We start from the raw sequence: 17,942 nt of genomic DNA, 5'->3' as shown, positions 1-17,942 counted from the left end.
TAGGATTTTTTTTTTAGCTAGTATAAGGATTTTTCGTTCTTAGTAATTATCCTCTATTAGAGTTTTTTTCTTATTATTATAAGTATTTAAGCTCGCCCGGGCTAGTTATTAAGTTATACTCGGATAGCTTCGTAAGCTATTAATAAGGTTTAAATATACTTCTTATTACGTTTTCTAAGGTTATCCGTAGTATCTTATTTTTTAGTTATAGTAAGAGTCTTAGTTCCTAGGGGTAGTTTAGGATACTATCTTATTTATTCTTTATTATCTTAGTAAATAAGGTAGTTATTATCATAATAAACTATTTACAAAAGTTATTTATAAGGATTTTTATTCGTAATATTAGCTCGTTTTTCTAAGATAAGTTAGTATTAAATATACTTAGGTTATTAATAGTCTCTAGTTATATACCTTAGCTTATTATAGTTATAATACTTAAAGTCCTTTTTTAAATAGTTATCTTTTTTTAGTAATACTAAGGTCTATAAGACTATTATATTATCTATAAGTAGTATTTTATTAGTTATTATTTTAATTATTACGAGGTCGTTAGGTTATTTAAAAACTACGTTAAGATTACTATTAATATTTATATTTAGTATTAAGTTATTTTTTTTTTTATATTTATAAAATAAAGTTAATTATTGATTTAGATAGTAAGTTCGCTATACTAGAGGAAGTTATTTAGTTTATTAAGCTTAACTAGTTTATTTTTAACTTTATTTCTTAGTTCTTAATAAAATATAAATATCTTAGTATCGTTAGTAAGGTCTAGTTAAGTACTAAGACGTCTAAATTTAGTAAAATATTCTTTTACTAATTTAGTTTATTATAATTACGCTAGGTCGTGCTTAGTTTATTATTTCTTATTAGGGTCCTAAAATAAGGACTTAAAAGCTTTTTCGAATTTATTAAAGTTATAATAAATATTACGTATTTTAATAAAATATTCGTTAAGAGTTTCTTTACTAAGGAACTCTTCCTAAATAAGTTTAAACTATTTAAAAGCTCGTTCCTTAAAAAAGTTAGTAATATACATAACCTTCTTAGTTTTATTAATAAAGTCTCCGTAATAAAAGTTCTAATAATTCTTAACCTAAATTAGAAATCCCTTAAGAGTCCTTAGGGTATTATTATAAGTAATAGGTACGTTAAGCTTAAGTTTTTATTATTCTTTATAAAAGGTATAATAATAATATTAGTTATAGTCTAAAATATATTAACTCGTTAAGTAAAGAATTCGGCTTTTTAGTTTTATTCTCTAGCTATTTAAAAATATCGTTTAGTATTCCTTAAACCTAAGTAATATCGTTATCGTTTTTTTAATTATCTTAATAAGCTTAATATATACCTCTTTAAAAATTTTAACTTTTTATCCTCGTAAAAATTAACGTTTATAAAGTTAAGTTCCTTAGCGAGCTCCTTAATTAAAGTCTTACTCTTATTAAAACCGCTTTTAGAAAAAGTAAGAATTATTTTAAAAATATCGTTCTTACTATTTAGTTAATTATTATAAAATAAACTTATTAAATAAGAGTAATTAAAGTATTATAGCTAGCTAGTTATAATAAGTATATTAATAAAAGTTAAGGCTACAAATATTAAATAAATAGTATCGTAATCATAAATAGCTTCCTAAAGCTATATTTATAAATCGTAAAATAAGTAAGGCTTTAGTAATTAATTATAATCTTATTAAAGAGGTTCTTAATAAAAATAGCTAAAAGTAATCATAAGATTTAATACTAAGTTAATTATTAAAAAGCTATAAGAAGTTTATCTTCGAGCCTAGCTCGAGTTTATACTATATATAAGTCTTATTCTTAAATATATTTTTTATAATACTACTATTTACGATTACCCGGCCGTTTACTAAACGGTTATCTATCTTACTTATATACGATTACCTATTCTATTTTTTTACAAGTATCCGTTTTTTATTTTATCGTATAATCGTAGTTACGTAACTTATTTATAATTCTTTTATCCCAAGAAGAGTTACCCTAAGTTCGTATTTCTATATATATAATATAGTAGCCGCTATAGGTCCTATAGGGCAGGCCCTAACCTTATTATACGTATTAGGTTATAATAATAAGAGTGTTTAGTTTAAGAGTATTTAATATAAGAGTATTTAGTTTAAGAGTATTTAATACGAGAGTATTTAGTTTAAGAGTATTTAGTTTAAAAGTATTTAATAAGAGTATTTAATTAAAATAAGAGTGTTTAATTAAGAGTATTTAATTAAAATAAGAGTATCTAGTTAAGAATATTTAATTAAAATAAGAGTATTTAGTTAAGAGTATTTAATTAAGAATATTTAATTAAAAATAAGAATTTTTAGTTAAAAATAAGAGTATTAAATTAAAAATAAGAGTATTTAATTAGGAATATTTAGTAAGTTTAGAGTATTTAATTAGGAGTATTTAATAAAAGTATTTAATAAAAATATATATAAAAGTACTTATTAAAAATAAGAGTATTTATTTAAGAATATTTAATTAAAATTAAAAGTATTTAATTAAAAATAAGAGTATTTAATTAAGAGTATTTAATAAGTTTAGAGTATTTAATAAGAGTGTTTAATAGAAATAGAGTATTTAATAAGAGTATTTAATATAAATAGAGTATTTAATATTTAAAAACTTCTTTATTAAAAATATTTAGTTAAAAGTATTTAATTATTTTAGATTTAATTATAAGTATTTAATTCTTTTAGAGTATTTAATTAAAAGAAGAGTATTTAATTATAAGTGTTTAATTATTTTAAAGTATTTAATTATAAGTATTTAATTATTTTAGAGTATTTAAATAAGAGTATTTAATTATTTTAGAGTATTTAATTTAAGAATATTTAGTTTAGAAATATTTAATTAAGAATATTTAATTACTTTAAAGTGTTTAGTTAAGAGTATTTAATTATTTAGAGTATTAATAAGACTATTTAATAAAACTATTTAAAACCCTATTTAAAAATAAAGAGTATTTATATATATAGAGTATTTAATAAGAGTATTTATATTACGGCTAGCTAGTCGTAATAAGTATATTAGCAAAAGTTGAGGCTACGAATATTAAATAAATAGTATTATAGTCGTAAATAGTTTTTAAAGCTATATTTATAAATTATAAAATAAATAAAGCTTTACTAATTAATTATAGTTTTATTAAAAGTTTTTAATAAAAATAGCTAAAAGCGATTATAAGATCTAATACTAAGTTAATTATTAAAAAGCTATAGGAAGTTTATCCTCGAGCCCGGCTTAAGTTTATATTATATATAAGTCTCGTTCTTAAATATATTTTTATAATATTATTATTTATAATTACCTAGTTTACTAAATAGTTATCCGTTTTATTTATATATAATTACCCGTTCTATTTTTTTATAAGTATTCGTTTTTTATTTTATTATACGATCGTAGTTACGTAACTTATTTATAGTTCTTCTATTTTAAGAGGAGTTATCCTAAGTTCGTATTTTTATATATATAATATAGTAGCTACTATAAGTCCTATAAGGTAAGCCCTAGCCTTATTATACGTATTAGGTTATAATATTAGCTCTTTTTTTTAAAAGTCTAGTCCCCTAGGCTTATAAATAGGTCGCTCGTTCCTAGGTTAGGGAATCGTTAAGTCTATTTTTATTAAAAATATACTAATATAATATTAGGTTAAATTAAAAAATCGAAATCTTAAATAGCTACTTCTCGTTATTAATTACTATATATTATTCGTTTTTCTAATAAAGGTATAGAAATAATGTTTTATTTAAATTATTATTTGCGTAGTATCTAGTATTTAGTTCTTTTAATTTTAAAATTTATGGTATATATTATTAGCTAGGTATATCGTATAATATTTTTACTAACGCTATTTATACTTATAAATATTTATTATTTTTTTTATATTTATTTTTTAATTAATAGTATAGTTAATTACTTAGTAATAAAATCTAATTAACTAGATCGTAAAGAATAGGTAGAGGAGTTACGTTTTTAAGAGAGGGCTATAAAGTTATAAAAGAAAGCCGATACTTATTAAAAAGCTTAGGTAGAGTTAAATAAGTCGTTATTTAAACTAAAGCGTTTTTATACTTAGAAGCGGATAGTTTTTAAAAAGAGCTATATTATATTAGATAAGTTCTTTAAAAAATACTAAAAAGGTTTTATTAATAGCCCGCGAGGTATAAGTTAATAATATTTTCGGAGTTATTAATTAGGATACTATAATAACTAGGAGTTCCAGGTTCGATTTTAATTTTAGTACTCCTTAAAAAGTTATTAAGAGTTCTAGAAGTTTGTAATAAGTTCCTATATATTTTCTTTATATCTATAGTTTTTTATTTAATTAGGAATTCTTATATTTCGTTCTTAACTCTATAGTTAATAATTCGTTTAACTTTGTATTTTGGTTCGTTAAGTTTTATAATAATATAATTTTCTATATATAAACCTTTAGGTACTAGTTCGAAAAGTAAAATATAAAAACTAGATAATATTTTATTATATTTAGGAGTCTTAATTTATAATTAATGTTTAAGACTTTCTAAATAATTTCGAAAAGTCTAAGTTTTTATAATTTAATTTATTATTTAGTTGTTTTATTTTAATATTATAGTAAAGGAGGTAAATACTATTTCCTTTTTAAAGTTAGTTTTTAATCCTTAATTTATTTACGTTTTTTTATATATTAGCGTATAAACTCGAGGTCTAAAGACGCTTTTTTAGATTTCTTTAAGTTTTATTATACTTATTATTACTTTAATAGCTTATAGTCCTTATTATACTTTTCTATATATTATTAGCTAGTATCCGTAGTTTAGGTAAAACGGGATTTTTTATACTTTTATTAATCGTATTATTATATACGAATTAGGCTATTAATAATAATATAACCTAGTTATTTTAATCGTAATTTATATAATAACGGAGGTGGTATATCTCGAGGATCTAGTTAATTTTTTATTTAACTATCGGTTTATGAGTAAAAGAAATTAATAATTTATAATTTATACTAAGTTATGAAATTAGAGATCTTTAGAATTTTAAAATAAATAGAGGCCTTTATTAAAAATAATTTCTTTAAGTATACTGTAGTTAGTAATAACGATTTTAAGGAACGTATATACTAACTCCTTTACGTTATTAGCTTTTGATAGGGTATAAAATAAGTAAACTTAGTAAGTTGATCGACTATAACTAAGATATTATCGTACTTTATATCTATAAGTAGTTTTTAAACTTAGATAGTTTAATAATAAAATCCTATAAAATTAATTACTATACTTTTATAAATAATTATAATAATTATAGCTCGTTATAAGGTTTATATAGGCTATTCTTACTTTTTTATAAATCGCACAATTTCTAATTACTTCTATAATTTCTATACGTATAATAGATTTATTATAATATTAGCAAATCCGTTTTTACGTTTTAATAACTCCTTAATAACCGTATATAAGTATACTATAAATTTCTATAATAAGCTTAGTTATTTTTTTAGTTAGGCTAGTATTAATTCTTTTAGCTATTATAAAAGCTTCGTAATTAATATAAGGCTACTGTCTTTTTTTATTTAAGGATAACTTATATTTTTCGGGGACTATAACTTTATAGTTAAGTTTTTTACTAAGAGCGTCTACTTTACTATTTTTAATCCTTTTAATATATAATTTAGAAGTTATATTTAGATAGAAACTCGCTTTATTTAACTTATTACTTATTTAGATTCTTATTTATTATAAAGTTTATAAGATTCTTATAGTTTATATAGACTATGATTTTATATTTAGTTTTAGATAACTATAGTCTCTATTCTCGAAATACTTTAATAATAGTAGTTATTAGTTCCTTATTATAGATTTACTAATTTAGTTTTACTCCGTAAAATACCTTAAAATAAAAATAATATAAATAAAACTTTTCTTATTTATCTCGTTATCTTAGGACCGCTCTTATAGCGAAGTCTAAGGTATTAATCTCGATTTTAAAAAGTTTCTAAGGATCCGGGATTATAATAACTAATTTAGAAATAACTATATTCTTAACTTTAATAAAAGCTTTTTATATTTAAGATCCTAAATAAATAGGTATCTTTTCGTATTAAATTATTAAGAGGTTTAATAACGTTAGTATAGTCCTTAAGGAATTATTAATAAAAATTAACGAATCTTAAAAATCTTTATACGTTTTTAACGTTCTATAATATAAGCTAGTCCTTAACTATTTTTATTTTTAATATTTATATATAGATTTATCTTAGCGTAATAGTATATTTAAAAAGTTTACTTTTATATATAGAATTTATACTTAAAAGGTTCGGTATATAGTTTAGTATCTTAGAGTTTTTAAAATATTATATAAATATACTTTTATATATTTTAAAGTTAAGAGAGAAGATAAGAATATTATTAATATAAATAATAATAAAAATATTAACGAACTCTTAGAGTACGTAATTAACTATTATTTAAAAAGTTACTAAAGTATTAATAAGTCCGAAAGGCATAACGAGGTACTTAAAGAATCCTTTATAAGTCCGGAATACCATTTTCTATTTATCTCTTTCTTTAATTCAGATCTAGTTAAATACTTTTTTAAAATCTATCGCGGTAAACTAATTAGCTCCGTAAAATAAATTTCTAAGCTTAGTAATAAGAAATAAAGGATAGTAATTTTTTTTTATAATCTCGTTAAGCTTTTTATAATTAATAATAAGTTTCGATTTTCCTCTTTTTTTTAATATAAAGAATAAGGGGAATCCTATGGGAGAATTTAATAGTTAAATATATCCTTTTTTAAGTTTCTTATTAATATATTTATTAAGGTATTCTTATTCTTTTTAGTTTATTAAGTATATTAGATAGAACCCGGGTTATGTTCTTTTTTTAAATTCGATTTTTATATCCTAGCTACTATATTTTAATAATCCTATTTCTTTAGGTTCTATAAATAGTTTTGAGTATATATAGTACTCCTCAGGTATAGTTTAAAGTCGTTACGATTTTTGATCGTCGTTATTATATATAAACGCTCTATAGCTTTTTACTGTCTTAATAAAAGCTATATATTATATTTATTTTTGTTCCTTAGGGGTTACTAAAAATCCGTTTAAACCCTTTTTCTTCTTAGGTCGTTTAGTAACTAAATTTTCTTATAGGACCTAGCTAGTAATCTAATCTATCTATAAGTTATGCTTTCTTAACTACGAGATTCTTAGGATAATATCGAGGTTTCTAATCTCCGTAATATCGTATTATAGTTAGTCTTCGTAATTATTAATATATATCGGGAGGTATACTATCTCTTAGTTAATATATTTATTATTATAATTAACTTTTCTCCTTTTATTGTTTATAATTAGTATAGATTATTTTTTATACTTATAGTAAGTCGAGTTTATTTATTACTCTTAGTAATATAAACTCCTTTATACGCTACTATTAATTATAGCGCGTAGTTTATATCCGTATATTTTAAGTTTAATTTATAAGTATACGTTATTATACTATCTAGTTGTGCATAAGAACTTATTTTTTTTTTTACTTTTCGTCGTTTTTTATAATTAGCTTCCTTAGTTTTTAAGAGTTTATTTCTTAGTTATCTTTTTATTTGACCTATTCTTCTCGTTCCTCTAGGCTCGTAATTTAGGAACATAATAAATTTAATAATAGTTATATCTATATTCGTCCTATTCTATATAATAGCTATTCTAATATTATATAAAAAATATAAGTCGGGTCCGAAAGTTATTATATTAATTCCGTTAAAATATATAAGTATCTAATTTAGTAATTAGTTGTCGATATAAATATCCTTAATAAATTAGTCGTTATATTTTTATAAATAGAACTTATTATCCTTTTTAAATAAGAGATACCAAAGGTATTTATTATTAAAGTATTCTATTTAAAATAGTTCTTCGTAAAATATATCTTTAATATTAAGTAAGGAACTATTTCCTAGATTAGTAGTATTATAAATACTTCCTTAGATTAGCTAGTTCCGTAAAACTATACTATTTAGTTATTTTTATATAAGTTAATATTCTTATACTATAGTTTTCGGGCCTTATTAAAGCTAGTATCGTTTATATTAAAATAGAATTTATAATTAATCTTTACTTAAGTACGTTATTAAGTAACGTCGCAAAGTTTGGCTAAATTATAAAATAATTCTTTATTAAAAGTATAACTACTAGAGCTAATCTTAAATTCGTTTTTCTTAAGTTAGAAGTCTACTTTTTATTTTTAATTTTGAAATTAAAATTAGGTTTTTAATAATTTTAATCTTATTTTCGCGTTTTAAGTTCTTAAGCTATTCTTTAACTTTATAAATAAACTTTTATTTTCGTTATCTTATCTTATTATATAAATAGATTTAGTTAGTAACTATACTTCTTATATTAAGATTTTTTTAACTAATATAAGGATTCTTTATTCTTAGCGGTTATTTTCTATTAGAGTTTTCTTTTATTACTATAAGTATCTAGGCTTACCGGGCTAGTTACTAAGTTATACTCAGATAGCTTTATAAGTTATTAATAAGGTTTAAATATATTTCTTATTACGTTTTCTAAGGTTATCCATAGCGTTTTATTTTTTAGTTATAATAAAAATCTTAGTTCTTAGGGTAGTTTAAAATACTATCCTATTTATTTTTATTATTTTAGTAAATAAAGTAGTTATTATCGTAATAGGCTATTTATAAAAGTTATCTATAAGGGATTTTTATTCATGATATTAGTTCGTTTTTTAAGATAGGTTAGTATTAAATATACTTAGGTTATTAGTAGTTTCTAGTTATATACCTAACTTATTATAGTTATAATACTTAAAATCCTTTTTAGATAGTTATTTTCCTTTTTAGTAATACTAAGGTTTATAAAACTATTGTATTATCCGTAAGTAGTACTTTATTGGTTATTATTTTAGTTATTACGAGGTCGTTAGGTTGTTTAAAAATTATATTGAGATTATTATTAATATTTGCGTCTAGTATTGGGTCGTTCTTTTCTTTTTTTTTTACGTTTATAGAGTTAATTATTAATTTAGATAGCGAGTTCGCTATACTAGAGGAAGTTATTTAGTTTATCGAGCTTAACTAGTTTATTTTTAACTTTATTTTTTAGTCCTTAGTAAAATATAAATATTTTAATATCGTTAGTGAGGTCTAGTTAAGTATTAAGACGTTTGAATTTAGCGGAGTATTTTTTTACTAATTTAGTTTATTATAGCTACGCTAAGTTGTGCTTAGTTTATTATTTTTTGTTAAGGTTTTAGAATAAGGACCTAAGAGCTTTTTTAAATTTACTAAAGCTATAATAAATATTACGTATTTTAGTAAAGTATTTATCGAAAGTTTCCTTACTAAAGAACTCCTTTTAAATAGGTTTAAATTATTTAAGGGCTCGTTCCTTAAGGAAGCTAGTAATATATATAACCTTCTTAGTTTTATTAGTAAAGTTTCCGTAATAAAAGTTCTAATAATTCTTAACCTAAATTAAAAATCCCTTAAGAGTCCTTAGGGTACTATTATAAGTAATAAGTACGTTAAGTTTAAGTTTTTATTATTTTTATAAAGGGTATAATAATAATATTAGCTATAGTTTAGAATATATTAACTTATTAAGTAAAGAATTCGGCTTCCGTTTTATTCTCTAGCTATTTAAAAGTATCGTTTAGTATTCTTTAAACCTAAGTAATATTATTATCGTTTTTTTAATTATCTTAATAAGCTTAGTATATACCTTTTAAAAATCTTAATTTCTCTATTCTTATAAAAATTAATATTTATAAGGTTAAGTTCCTTAGTAAGCTCTTTAGCTAAGGTTTTACTCTTACTAAAACTACTCTTAGAAGAGGTAAGAGTTATCTTAGAAAATATTATTTTTACTATTTAGTTAGTTATTATAAAGTAAACTTACTAAATAGGAATAATTAAAATATTATAGCTAGCTAGTTATAATAAGTATATTAATAAAAATTAAAGTTACGAATACTAAATAAATAATATCGTAATATTATAAATAGCTTCTTTAAAGCTATATTTATAAATTGTAAAATAAGTAAGGTTTTAGTAATTAATCGTAATTTTATTAAAAAGGTTCTTAATAAAAATAGTTAAAAGCGATTATAAAATTTAATACTAAGTTAATTACTAAAAAAGCTATAGGAAGTCTATCCTCGAGCCCGGCTCGAGTCTATATTATATATAAGTCTTATTCCTAAATATATCTTTTATAATACTACTATTTATGATTACCTAGCCGTTTACTAAATAGTCGTCCGTCTTATTTATATACGATTACCCGTCTTATTTTTCTACGGGCGTCCGTTTTTTATCTTATTATATAATCGTAGTTACGTAACTTATTTATAGTTTTTTTATCCTAAGAGGAGTTACCCTAAGTTCGTATTTCTATATATATAGTATAGTAGCTACCGTAGGTCTTATAGAGTAGGCCCTGGCCTTATTATGCGTATTAGGTCATAATAATTTAATTAAATTTAAAAGTATTTAATTATATTAAAAACTATTAATTAAAACTTAAAGTATTAATTAGAGTACTTAATTTAAAGTATTCATTTATAATATTTAATTAAGAGTTTAAAAGAGTTTTTAGAAAATATTTTATATTTTTAAAGTATTTAATAAAACTATTTAATAAAAGTATATATAAAAATTATTTATTAAAAATAAGAGTATTTGATTAGAGTTCTTAGTTTATTTAAAATGTTTAGTTATGATATTTAATTATAATAAGAGTATTTAATTAAAAGTATTTAATTATTTTAGAGTATTTAATTATAAATATTTAATTAATAAAGAGTATTTAATATGACTTTTTAATAAAAGTATTTAATATAAATATTTAATAATAATAAAATATTTAATTAAGAATATTTAATTGGGATAAAATTATTTAATTAGAGTACTTATTTGATAAAGGTTTTAATTAGAATATATATTATATATTATTTTTAATTATTTTAAATACTTTAATTAAATACTTTTATTTAATTATTTTAACTAAAAACTTACTCTTATCCTAAATTATAATTACTCCTTTTTTCTTTTTTAGTTTTTAGTTTTATTTTCGTAGCTTACTCACGATGTCTTCTACTTAACTCGTTCGTTTATTATATTCTTTTTATTCCCGGCCTATTTCTATTTTACAAGTCTAACTTTCTTAAGGCATCTTAACTCATTCACTCGTTGAGCTCTTTTTATTCTCCTTCTATTCTATAGTCCAACTTCCTCAAGACTCATTCGCTCGTTAAGCTCTTTTCATCCTCCTTGTATGGTCCAACTTCCTCAAGACTCATTCACTCGTTGAGCTCTTTTCATCCTCCTTGTATGGTCCAACTTCCTCAAGACTCATTCGCTCGTTGAGCTCTTCTTTCCTCCTTTTACGCTACAAGTCTATGGGCCCCGTTTCCTCAAAGCTTCTACCACCTGACTCAACAGCTCGTCGAGCTCTTCCCATAGAGGCCTGGCCTTCGCGGCTTCCCGCATAGCTCTGTCAAGTTCCTCTTTCCTCTTGTCGAGTCTGGGCTGGTGGATCTGTGTCCATTCAGTGGCCAGCTTCTCGATCTGGAGCATGTCTTCTTCCATTTTGACAGCAAGTTTGACGTTGTTTTCTTGGATAGCTTTTGCTTCTTGCAGGTTCTGCAGGCACTCCTTCCGGTCTCGAATGTCCCGTTGGGACGCGGTGAGGTTCTCTTCCATTGCAGTGCTGTGCACGCTGACACTAGTTTCCGCATCTAGTGAGTACTTGTAGCCCGATCTGTTCGCACCGCCCTCGGCGATATTGCAGCCGTCTTGCAAGACGTATGAGCGTGCCAGGGCAATAACGAGTCTCTCTGCAACAGGCAGCTGGGTTCGCTTCCACGTAATCATGACGACTCTGCGTGTGATTGCTGGCTCCAAGCCCATGTGTCTTAGTGCAGAGATCAACAAGGCAAGGAGATTGTTGATGCCGCCAAGGTTTGTCGAGAGGCTGTACTTGGGGAGCGTCTCATTGAGCTTCGAAGAGCAGCCGATGTACAGTGGGCATTGTTCTTGGTGTATTGCCGCCTCGGCGACCCCTGGGAACATGGGCGTCCTTCTCCGTTGGAGGTTCTCGATGAATGCCATGACGTGCTGGTGTTGTGTGTCGTTGCAAATGAAGCGCGTCTTGGCAGCGGTCCACTGTCCGTTGACAGCCAGGTCGATCTCTTTCGCGATGCTCGTTTTTACCGACTCCGTTATGCCCCTTGGTGCGCCTCTCTTGTGAATAGTGTAGGCATCTGCATACGTTTGTAATGCCGTAGTCAGTTCGCCAAGTTCCGACCAGTTTAGAAATTTGCCGTCGCGGCCGTCGACACTGACGGCAATCACGTAGATGCCTGCCTCACTGGAGTCCTCGTCGTAGTCGTGAGGCCGGTTCGGTCCGAAATCCATTGCCACAGTTCCTTTGATAATGGACCGTAAGAGATCGCGCGGTATGATGTGCAACACCTCCGTCGTTTCCCAGCCTCTGGCATGGTCGAGCCGAAGCTGCGCTATCGTACAGTCAGGTTGCTTGGTCATGCCCGCCGCAATGAGCTCGTTGGCGATATCGGGAAAACACAGTGTCAGCTCGTAGAGCGAATCGCCGCGGTCTAGTACCTTCAACATGTCTACTCTGACACCGTCCATCAAGGGGGTCTTTGAAGAGGGGCTGTAATTCGCCATTGTGCAGAATTGTGATTTGTGGATGTAGAAAACGTTCAGAAGGAACGTTGAGGGTGTATGATGGCGAAAAGCTTTTCCCGGTGTTGGGCAGGTCAGCATGGGAAGGAAGGAGGTGCGTTTCGGCAAGGGGTCACCCTTCCCGGGTAGGCAGTCACGCATGTCACTTGGTTTTTCAAAAAGAGAAGGAGAAGATGGGTCCCCACACTTGCTGTTATCCTGTACTGCTACATCTATTGTCTTATTTTCATGGCATTGTTGGGCCATCGTCGGCGTGGCATGTGTACTCTATGCAGGGGGCTCATTGCGATGGTAGGGCGTCTGGGTTCTTTGATCAAAGATCCCTATTTACTTGTTCGTTTCTTTTCATGTTTCCTATGTTGGTTCTGAATGGTGCAGACACAGGCCCCTGAGACTGTCACCTAACTGTGCCGTTACCACAATACATCGCGATACTCACTTGAATGACGCTATATATTGAAAAACTGGGCTGTGGCGCTCCGGATGTGACTAAGGATGGTTTTCGCCTACTCGAGAAGAAGCTGAACACCATATAGCCTGTGTGAAACGACAGGTGTGCCTCAACGACTGAAGCTGTTAAGACTCTCATTTCAACCTTAACGGCAATGGTTCCATGCGCCAAAAGCCCATGGTCTAGCAGTACATGTTTCGCCATTCATATTTCAAGAGTTCTGGTGTAAATGGCTTCCAGGCGGCCAAACACTGGAGTGCCTCGTAGATCGTCGCAATATATATTGTCTTCCTTCTCGGCAGTCGCGGCGGGGATGGGAACATCTATTCGACAGGTAATTACAGTAGGCCGACTCGAGATAGACGTGATGCTAACTCCTCGCATAATTATCTAGCCTTTGGGACTGCTCGTCTGGTTGGACGTGTTGCTGTGTCATTGTGTTGGCGTCTACCGTCCTACTATTCGCGGCAACGTCTTGGAATGTTTCTCTTCTTTCCGTTTTGACTTGTCAAGTTAGAAATATGTAAAGGTATTAAGTGATTCAATGAATTTACTCTGAACTGCTAGCTATCAAAAGTTCCGTGTAGATGTTGCGATGAGGAAAGGAAGACGGCCAAAGTCGTGTAAGTGGAAGGACTGGATGGGGTCCTTCTAGAAAGGAACAGATGTAAATGAATCACCAGAGCCATGAACCGAAGTAACTTGGTGAGTCCGAGGAGGTAGCATTCTCTTAGAGGGACAATGATTATCCACTTCTCGCTTTCTCAGGAGAAGCTTCTTGTATGTAAGTAGCGCCCTGATGTTACGGCTTCTTGAGTCTCGGAGGGCTAGTGTGACGGGTATTCCGTGTTTTATTTTCTCTCAGTTGATGAGAACTGCCTAAGGTATAAAAGCTTATTTACTTGACTCACTGAATGATTGCTCGGGGATGTGGAGCCGTTGCTCTTTCCCTTTTGGTTTTTTGGGACTCGAGGGGAGTCCTAAGGTGAAGCATCATCTTCCCATTGGACCCACTTTTAGCACTTGCCTCGTCTCGATGAGATATCTTCTTGTGATTTTTTCTCCTTTCTCATCCACCATTTTTTCATTCAATTTCTCCAATCGAAAACCAAAATTCACAAAATGGGCAACAGACCACCAGAAAATTGGCGAATGCCAAGGCCAATGCCACCACAACACACCCCTGAAACGGCTATCACCAACTATGTAAGAGAGATGAGCATGGCCATTGCTACGCAAAATCGACAAAATACCGAGATCTATGAACGCTTTTGTGCCAACATGTCCATTGCTACGCAAAACCGACAAAATGCCGAGATCCATGAACACTTTTCTGCCAAGATGGCCATTGCTACGCAAAATCGACAAGATGCCGAGATCCATGAACGCTTTTGTGCCAACATGGCCAACGAGTCACGACAATCCAATCGACACGACAGTCGTCCTGAGTACAACAACAAGTATGTCGAGCCCGCCTTTGACTCCCACGATCCATACGGGACAGAGAGCAACAACCAAGACCATTTTCAGAATAACCAGGCCCCCTACGAGGGTGGAGGCAACAACCAGTCGGGAGGATTCAGGTACAACAACCAACATGCCGAGCCCTACTTTGACCCAAACGATCCCTACGGAACAGAGACCTACGCACAAGTCCCTTATCAAGACAATAACAAGGCCCCCTACGGGGGCGGAGGCAACAACCAGTCGAGGGGACGGCGCAGGTACTTTGTCGAGCCCGCCCCTGAGCCCAGCTTTGAATCCTACAACCTCTACGAGACCGAGACCAACACCCAAGCCCCTTACCAAGGCAACAATCAGACCCTCTACGAGGGCGGAAGCAACAACCAGCCGAGGGGACGGCGCAGGACCTATGTCGAGCCCCCTCGAGAGCTCGGCTTTGAATCTATGAATCCCTACGGCCCACGACGATTCAATCGACGCGACAATCGTCCCAAGTACAACAGCGACTATGTCGAGCCCCCCCGAGAGCCTGGCTTTGAATCTATGAATCCCTACGGGCCCGAGAGCAACAACCAGGGCCCTTACCAAGGCAACAATCAGACCCTCTACGAGGGCGGAGGTAACAACCGGGCTCCTCATCAAGGCAACAACCAGCCCCCCTACGAGGGCGGAGGCAATCACCAGTCCAGGGGACGGCGCAGGACCTATGTTGAGCCCCCCCGACAGCCCGGCTTTGAATCTGTGAATCCCTACGGGCCCGAAACCAACACCCAAGCCCCTTACCAAGGCAACACCCAGGCCTCCTACGAGGGCGAAGGCAACGACCAGGCCCCTCATCAAAACGACCAGGCCCTCTACGAGGGCGGAGGCAACAACCAATATGCCGAGCCCGGCTTTGGATCCTACAGCCCCTACGGGACAGAGACCAACAACCAAGTCCCTTTTCAGGGCACCCAGATTCCCTACGAGGGCTGGGGCAACAGCGAGGGTTGGGGCAACAGCGATGCTGGAGCTCAAGCAGAGACAAGCAACCAAGGGAAAGAGCTGTTCCCAAGGAAAAGAGAAAGAGATTCTCAAAACTCGCAGGCCCGCAACAACCGCAGTCGCTCGCGGCCATCGCAGCGAGAGAGAAGCCTTGCGGACCGTATTAGCTTGCCGCCGAAAGCGAAGATTGTTCTTCACACAGTTGTCGAAAGCCCGCGACTGGGCCAGCCTTTTGGAGGCAAGTACAAGATGACAGAAGAGGAACAAGAAGAAATTCAGCTCTTTGGCGACGACGACGTATTTGAGAAGGACCGTTTCGCTAACGACAACCAATGCGGCAACTGTGGCCACTATGGTCACTGGCTCGGCGACTGCGCCTTCCCCGACGATCAAGGCACCATCATGGGTTGCCCGCTGTGCAATACCAAGCTGCATTTTTGGGACAATTGTCTGAAAAAGGACTCGCTTACAGCGAGGCAGCAGGTTGAGTTGATGCTGCTGAGGCGCAGAAGAAAGCCCATGATCCGCTCTTCGACATCTCTACGAGATCTTATAGCGGGTGCTCTATGGGAAGGAATGGAGAGCTTGCTCAACGAAAAAGGTCTGCCGTGGACCCAGGGCTACACGATGAAGCTCATCAAGAAGAGAAGAAACCAGCCATGGCTAAAGTTCGACCCCTTTGAGACGGAAAAGTTTCCTGAAGACCCTGAGACTAAAGGAGATGTGCGGGACGTTATGGAAAGGTCCATTGCTGAGAATGAATGCCATCGCCCACGCGCGATGATACAACCAAAGAAGCGACGAGGGTGATTCTCTCTCTCCGCAATGGATAGCATAAGAAGAGGCCGATGAGCAAGTGAGGATAGGAAAGGACACAACGTGTCGGGGTTGAACGAGTGAGGAAAGGAAAAGACACAACGTGTCGAGGGTAACATCCTGTAGCAAAAAATTGATGCATTTACCTTTCCTATTTGTCACATGAACTTGCCGAGGTGACGTTACAAGATTCACTCTTCTTGTAATCACCATAATATCACAGAAACAGCCCAGTGTGAAAACGTGCTCGTAGAGGAAAGATCCTTTTCAAGTGCTTTCCAGCATGACACTACAGCGGCAATTGTAAATGTGCTTTGTGCAGCGACAACAACACCGGTAAGTCAAAGTGTCCTCCAGTCCGTCAGTATCATAGAAGCAAACGGAGGTCCAAGACACGGTGGGTTTCGCTCTTCCAAATAAGTCGAAAACTTAACTTGACGGTACATAGGAGGTGTTGGCGATGAATTAGCCAGCCAGGTGGCGCCTTTTGGAGGCCACGAAGATGTCTGCCGTGGCTGAAGGAAAGCCTAATTGTGTAATCGCGAACACAAGGTATCTTGGCTAGGTATTTATCAGACATGTATAGCCGTGCTTGCGCATGATTTCTGAAAGAAGAAACCTCATCATCTATTTGACGACTACCATTCTCAACTATCGTAGCCTCTCAGATTCCAGTCTTCCACATCAGTAGATAGGGACAGGCAAGACCAGCCAAAGGGGCATCGCCAAACCCAGGATCGCACTGCACAACAAGAAGACCCCTTCAGTACTAGAATCCATCTTACTCGTCTATGAGAACAAATCAATCTCACAGCCATGTCGATAATCAGCAGCCTGCCCGCAGAGCTCCACCTCGCCATCATGAAGCGAATGAACCCCGAAGAGATCCAGCCGTGGATCCGAGCAAACCCGGACGCATTCAGATGCTTTTCCACATACAGCTTCACAATTTTAAAGAAACATGTCCCGGAGATAGGCCTGATTTCCGATCTCCAAAATCGGGTCTGCGACTACAAGTTGATCGGTGTCGAAGTTCACGACGCGTCCAACCCTTCAGCCAACCCCAAATTCGGCATCACATCCAAGACGACTAGCATCGGCTGGCCAGCGACCCAGGTCACCACGCTGGCCCTACTGAGGCTCCTCGTAGAAGCCCGCGCTCATAGACGTAAGGCCAATCGTCTTCGCTTCAACCAATGGTGGGGGGCATCATTTGACCAACAACTGTGGACGGAGGAACGCAAGATTTCCTCGACGTTTGTAGAATTGTTGAAAAGGACCCCGGGGAACCACACCACAGCGTTATTCATGGCGATGTTTGACAATTTCGTCGTAACATAGACGGATGAGCCGCGAAAATATCGCCACGGTGGACTGTTTAGGTTGGGAGGTGGTCTGTGGATCAGGATGGATGGCATGCATTTGTACAGAGAGGAGCAAGTTCGCTCAGTGTCACAATGAGCTTAATTCAAGGCAACACAATCAAC

The 17,942-nt window shown here is 32.1% G+C and overlaps 2 protein-coding genes and 1 further gene across 2 annotated transcripts; 2 read left to right on the top strand and 1 right to left on the bottom strand.

Moving 5' to 3' along the window:
• Positions 1 to 11,429: 11,429 nt before the first annotated feature.
• On the bottom strand, positions 11,430 to 12,722 carry HER10_EVM0000266.
• Positions 12,723 to 14,313: 1,591 nt separating this feature from the next.
• On the top strand, positions 14,314 to 16,449 carry HER10_EVM0005173 (uncharacterized protein; the record flags this gene model as incomplete). The annotated part of the gene is made up of 1 exon (XM_035474796.1): positions 14,314 to 16,449. The coding sequence occupies one exon, from the start codon at positions 14,314 to 14,316 to the stop codon at positions 16,447 to 16,449; it is 2,136 nt and encodes a 711-aa protein (XP_035329308.1).
• An 822-nt stretch (positions 16,450 to 17,271) lies between these two features.
• Positions 17,272 to 17,796, top strand: HER10_EVM0013341 (uncharacterized protein; the record flags this gene model as incomplete). Its single annotated transcript, XM_035482703.1, has 1 exon — positions 17,272 to 17,796. One exon carries the CDS (start codon positions 17,272 to 17,274, stop codon positions 17,794 to 17,796), a length of 525 nt encoding a protein of 174 aa, XP_035330315.1.
• Positions 17,797 to 17,942: the final 146 nt, after the last annotated feature.

This window comes from Colletotrichum scovillei (assembly GCF_011075155.1).
Source record: "Colletotrichum scovillei strain TJNH1 chromosome Unknown Contig00009, whole genome shotgun sequence".
Classification (NCBI taxonomy): Eukaryota; Fungi; Ascomycota; class Sordariomycetes; order Glomerellales; family Glomerellaceae; genus Colletotrichum; species Colletotrichum scovillei.
Note: the sequence above shows the minus strand (reverse complement) of the source record. Positions and strands in the feature narration are given on the sequence as shown.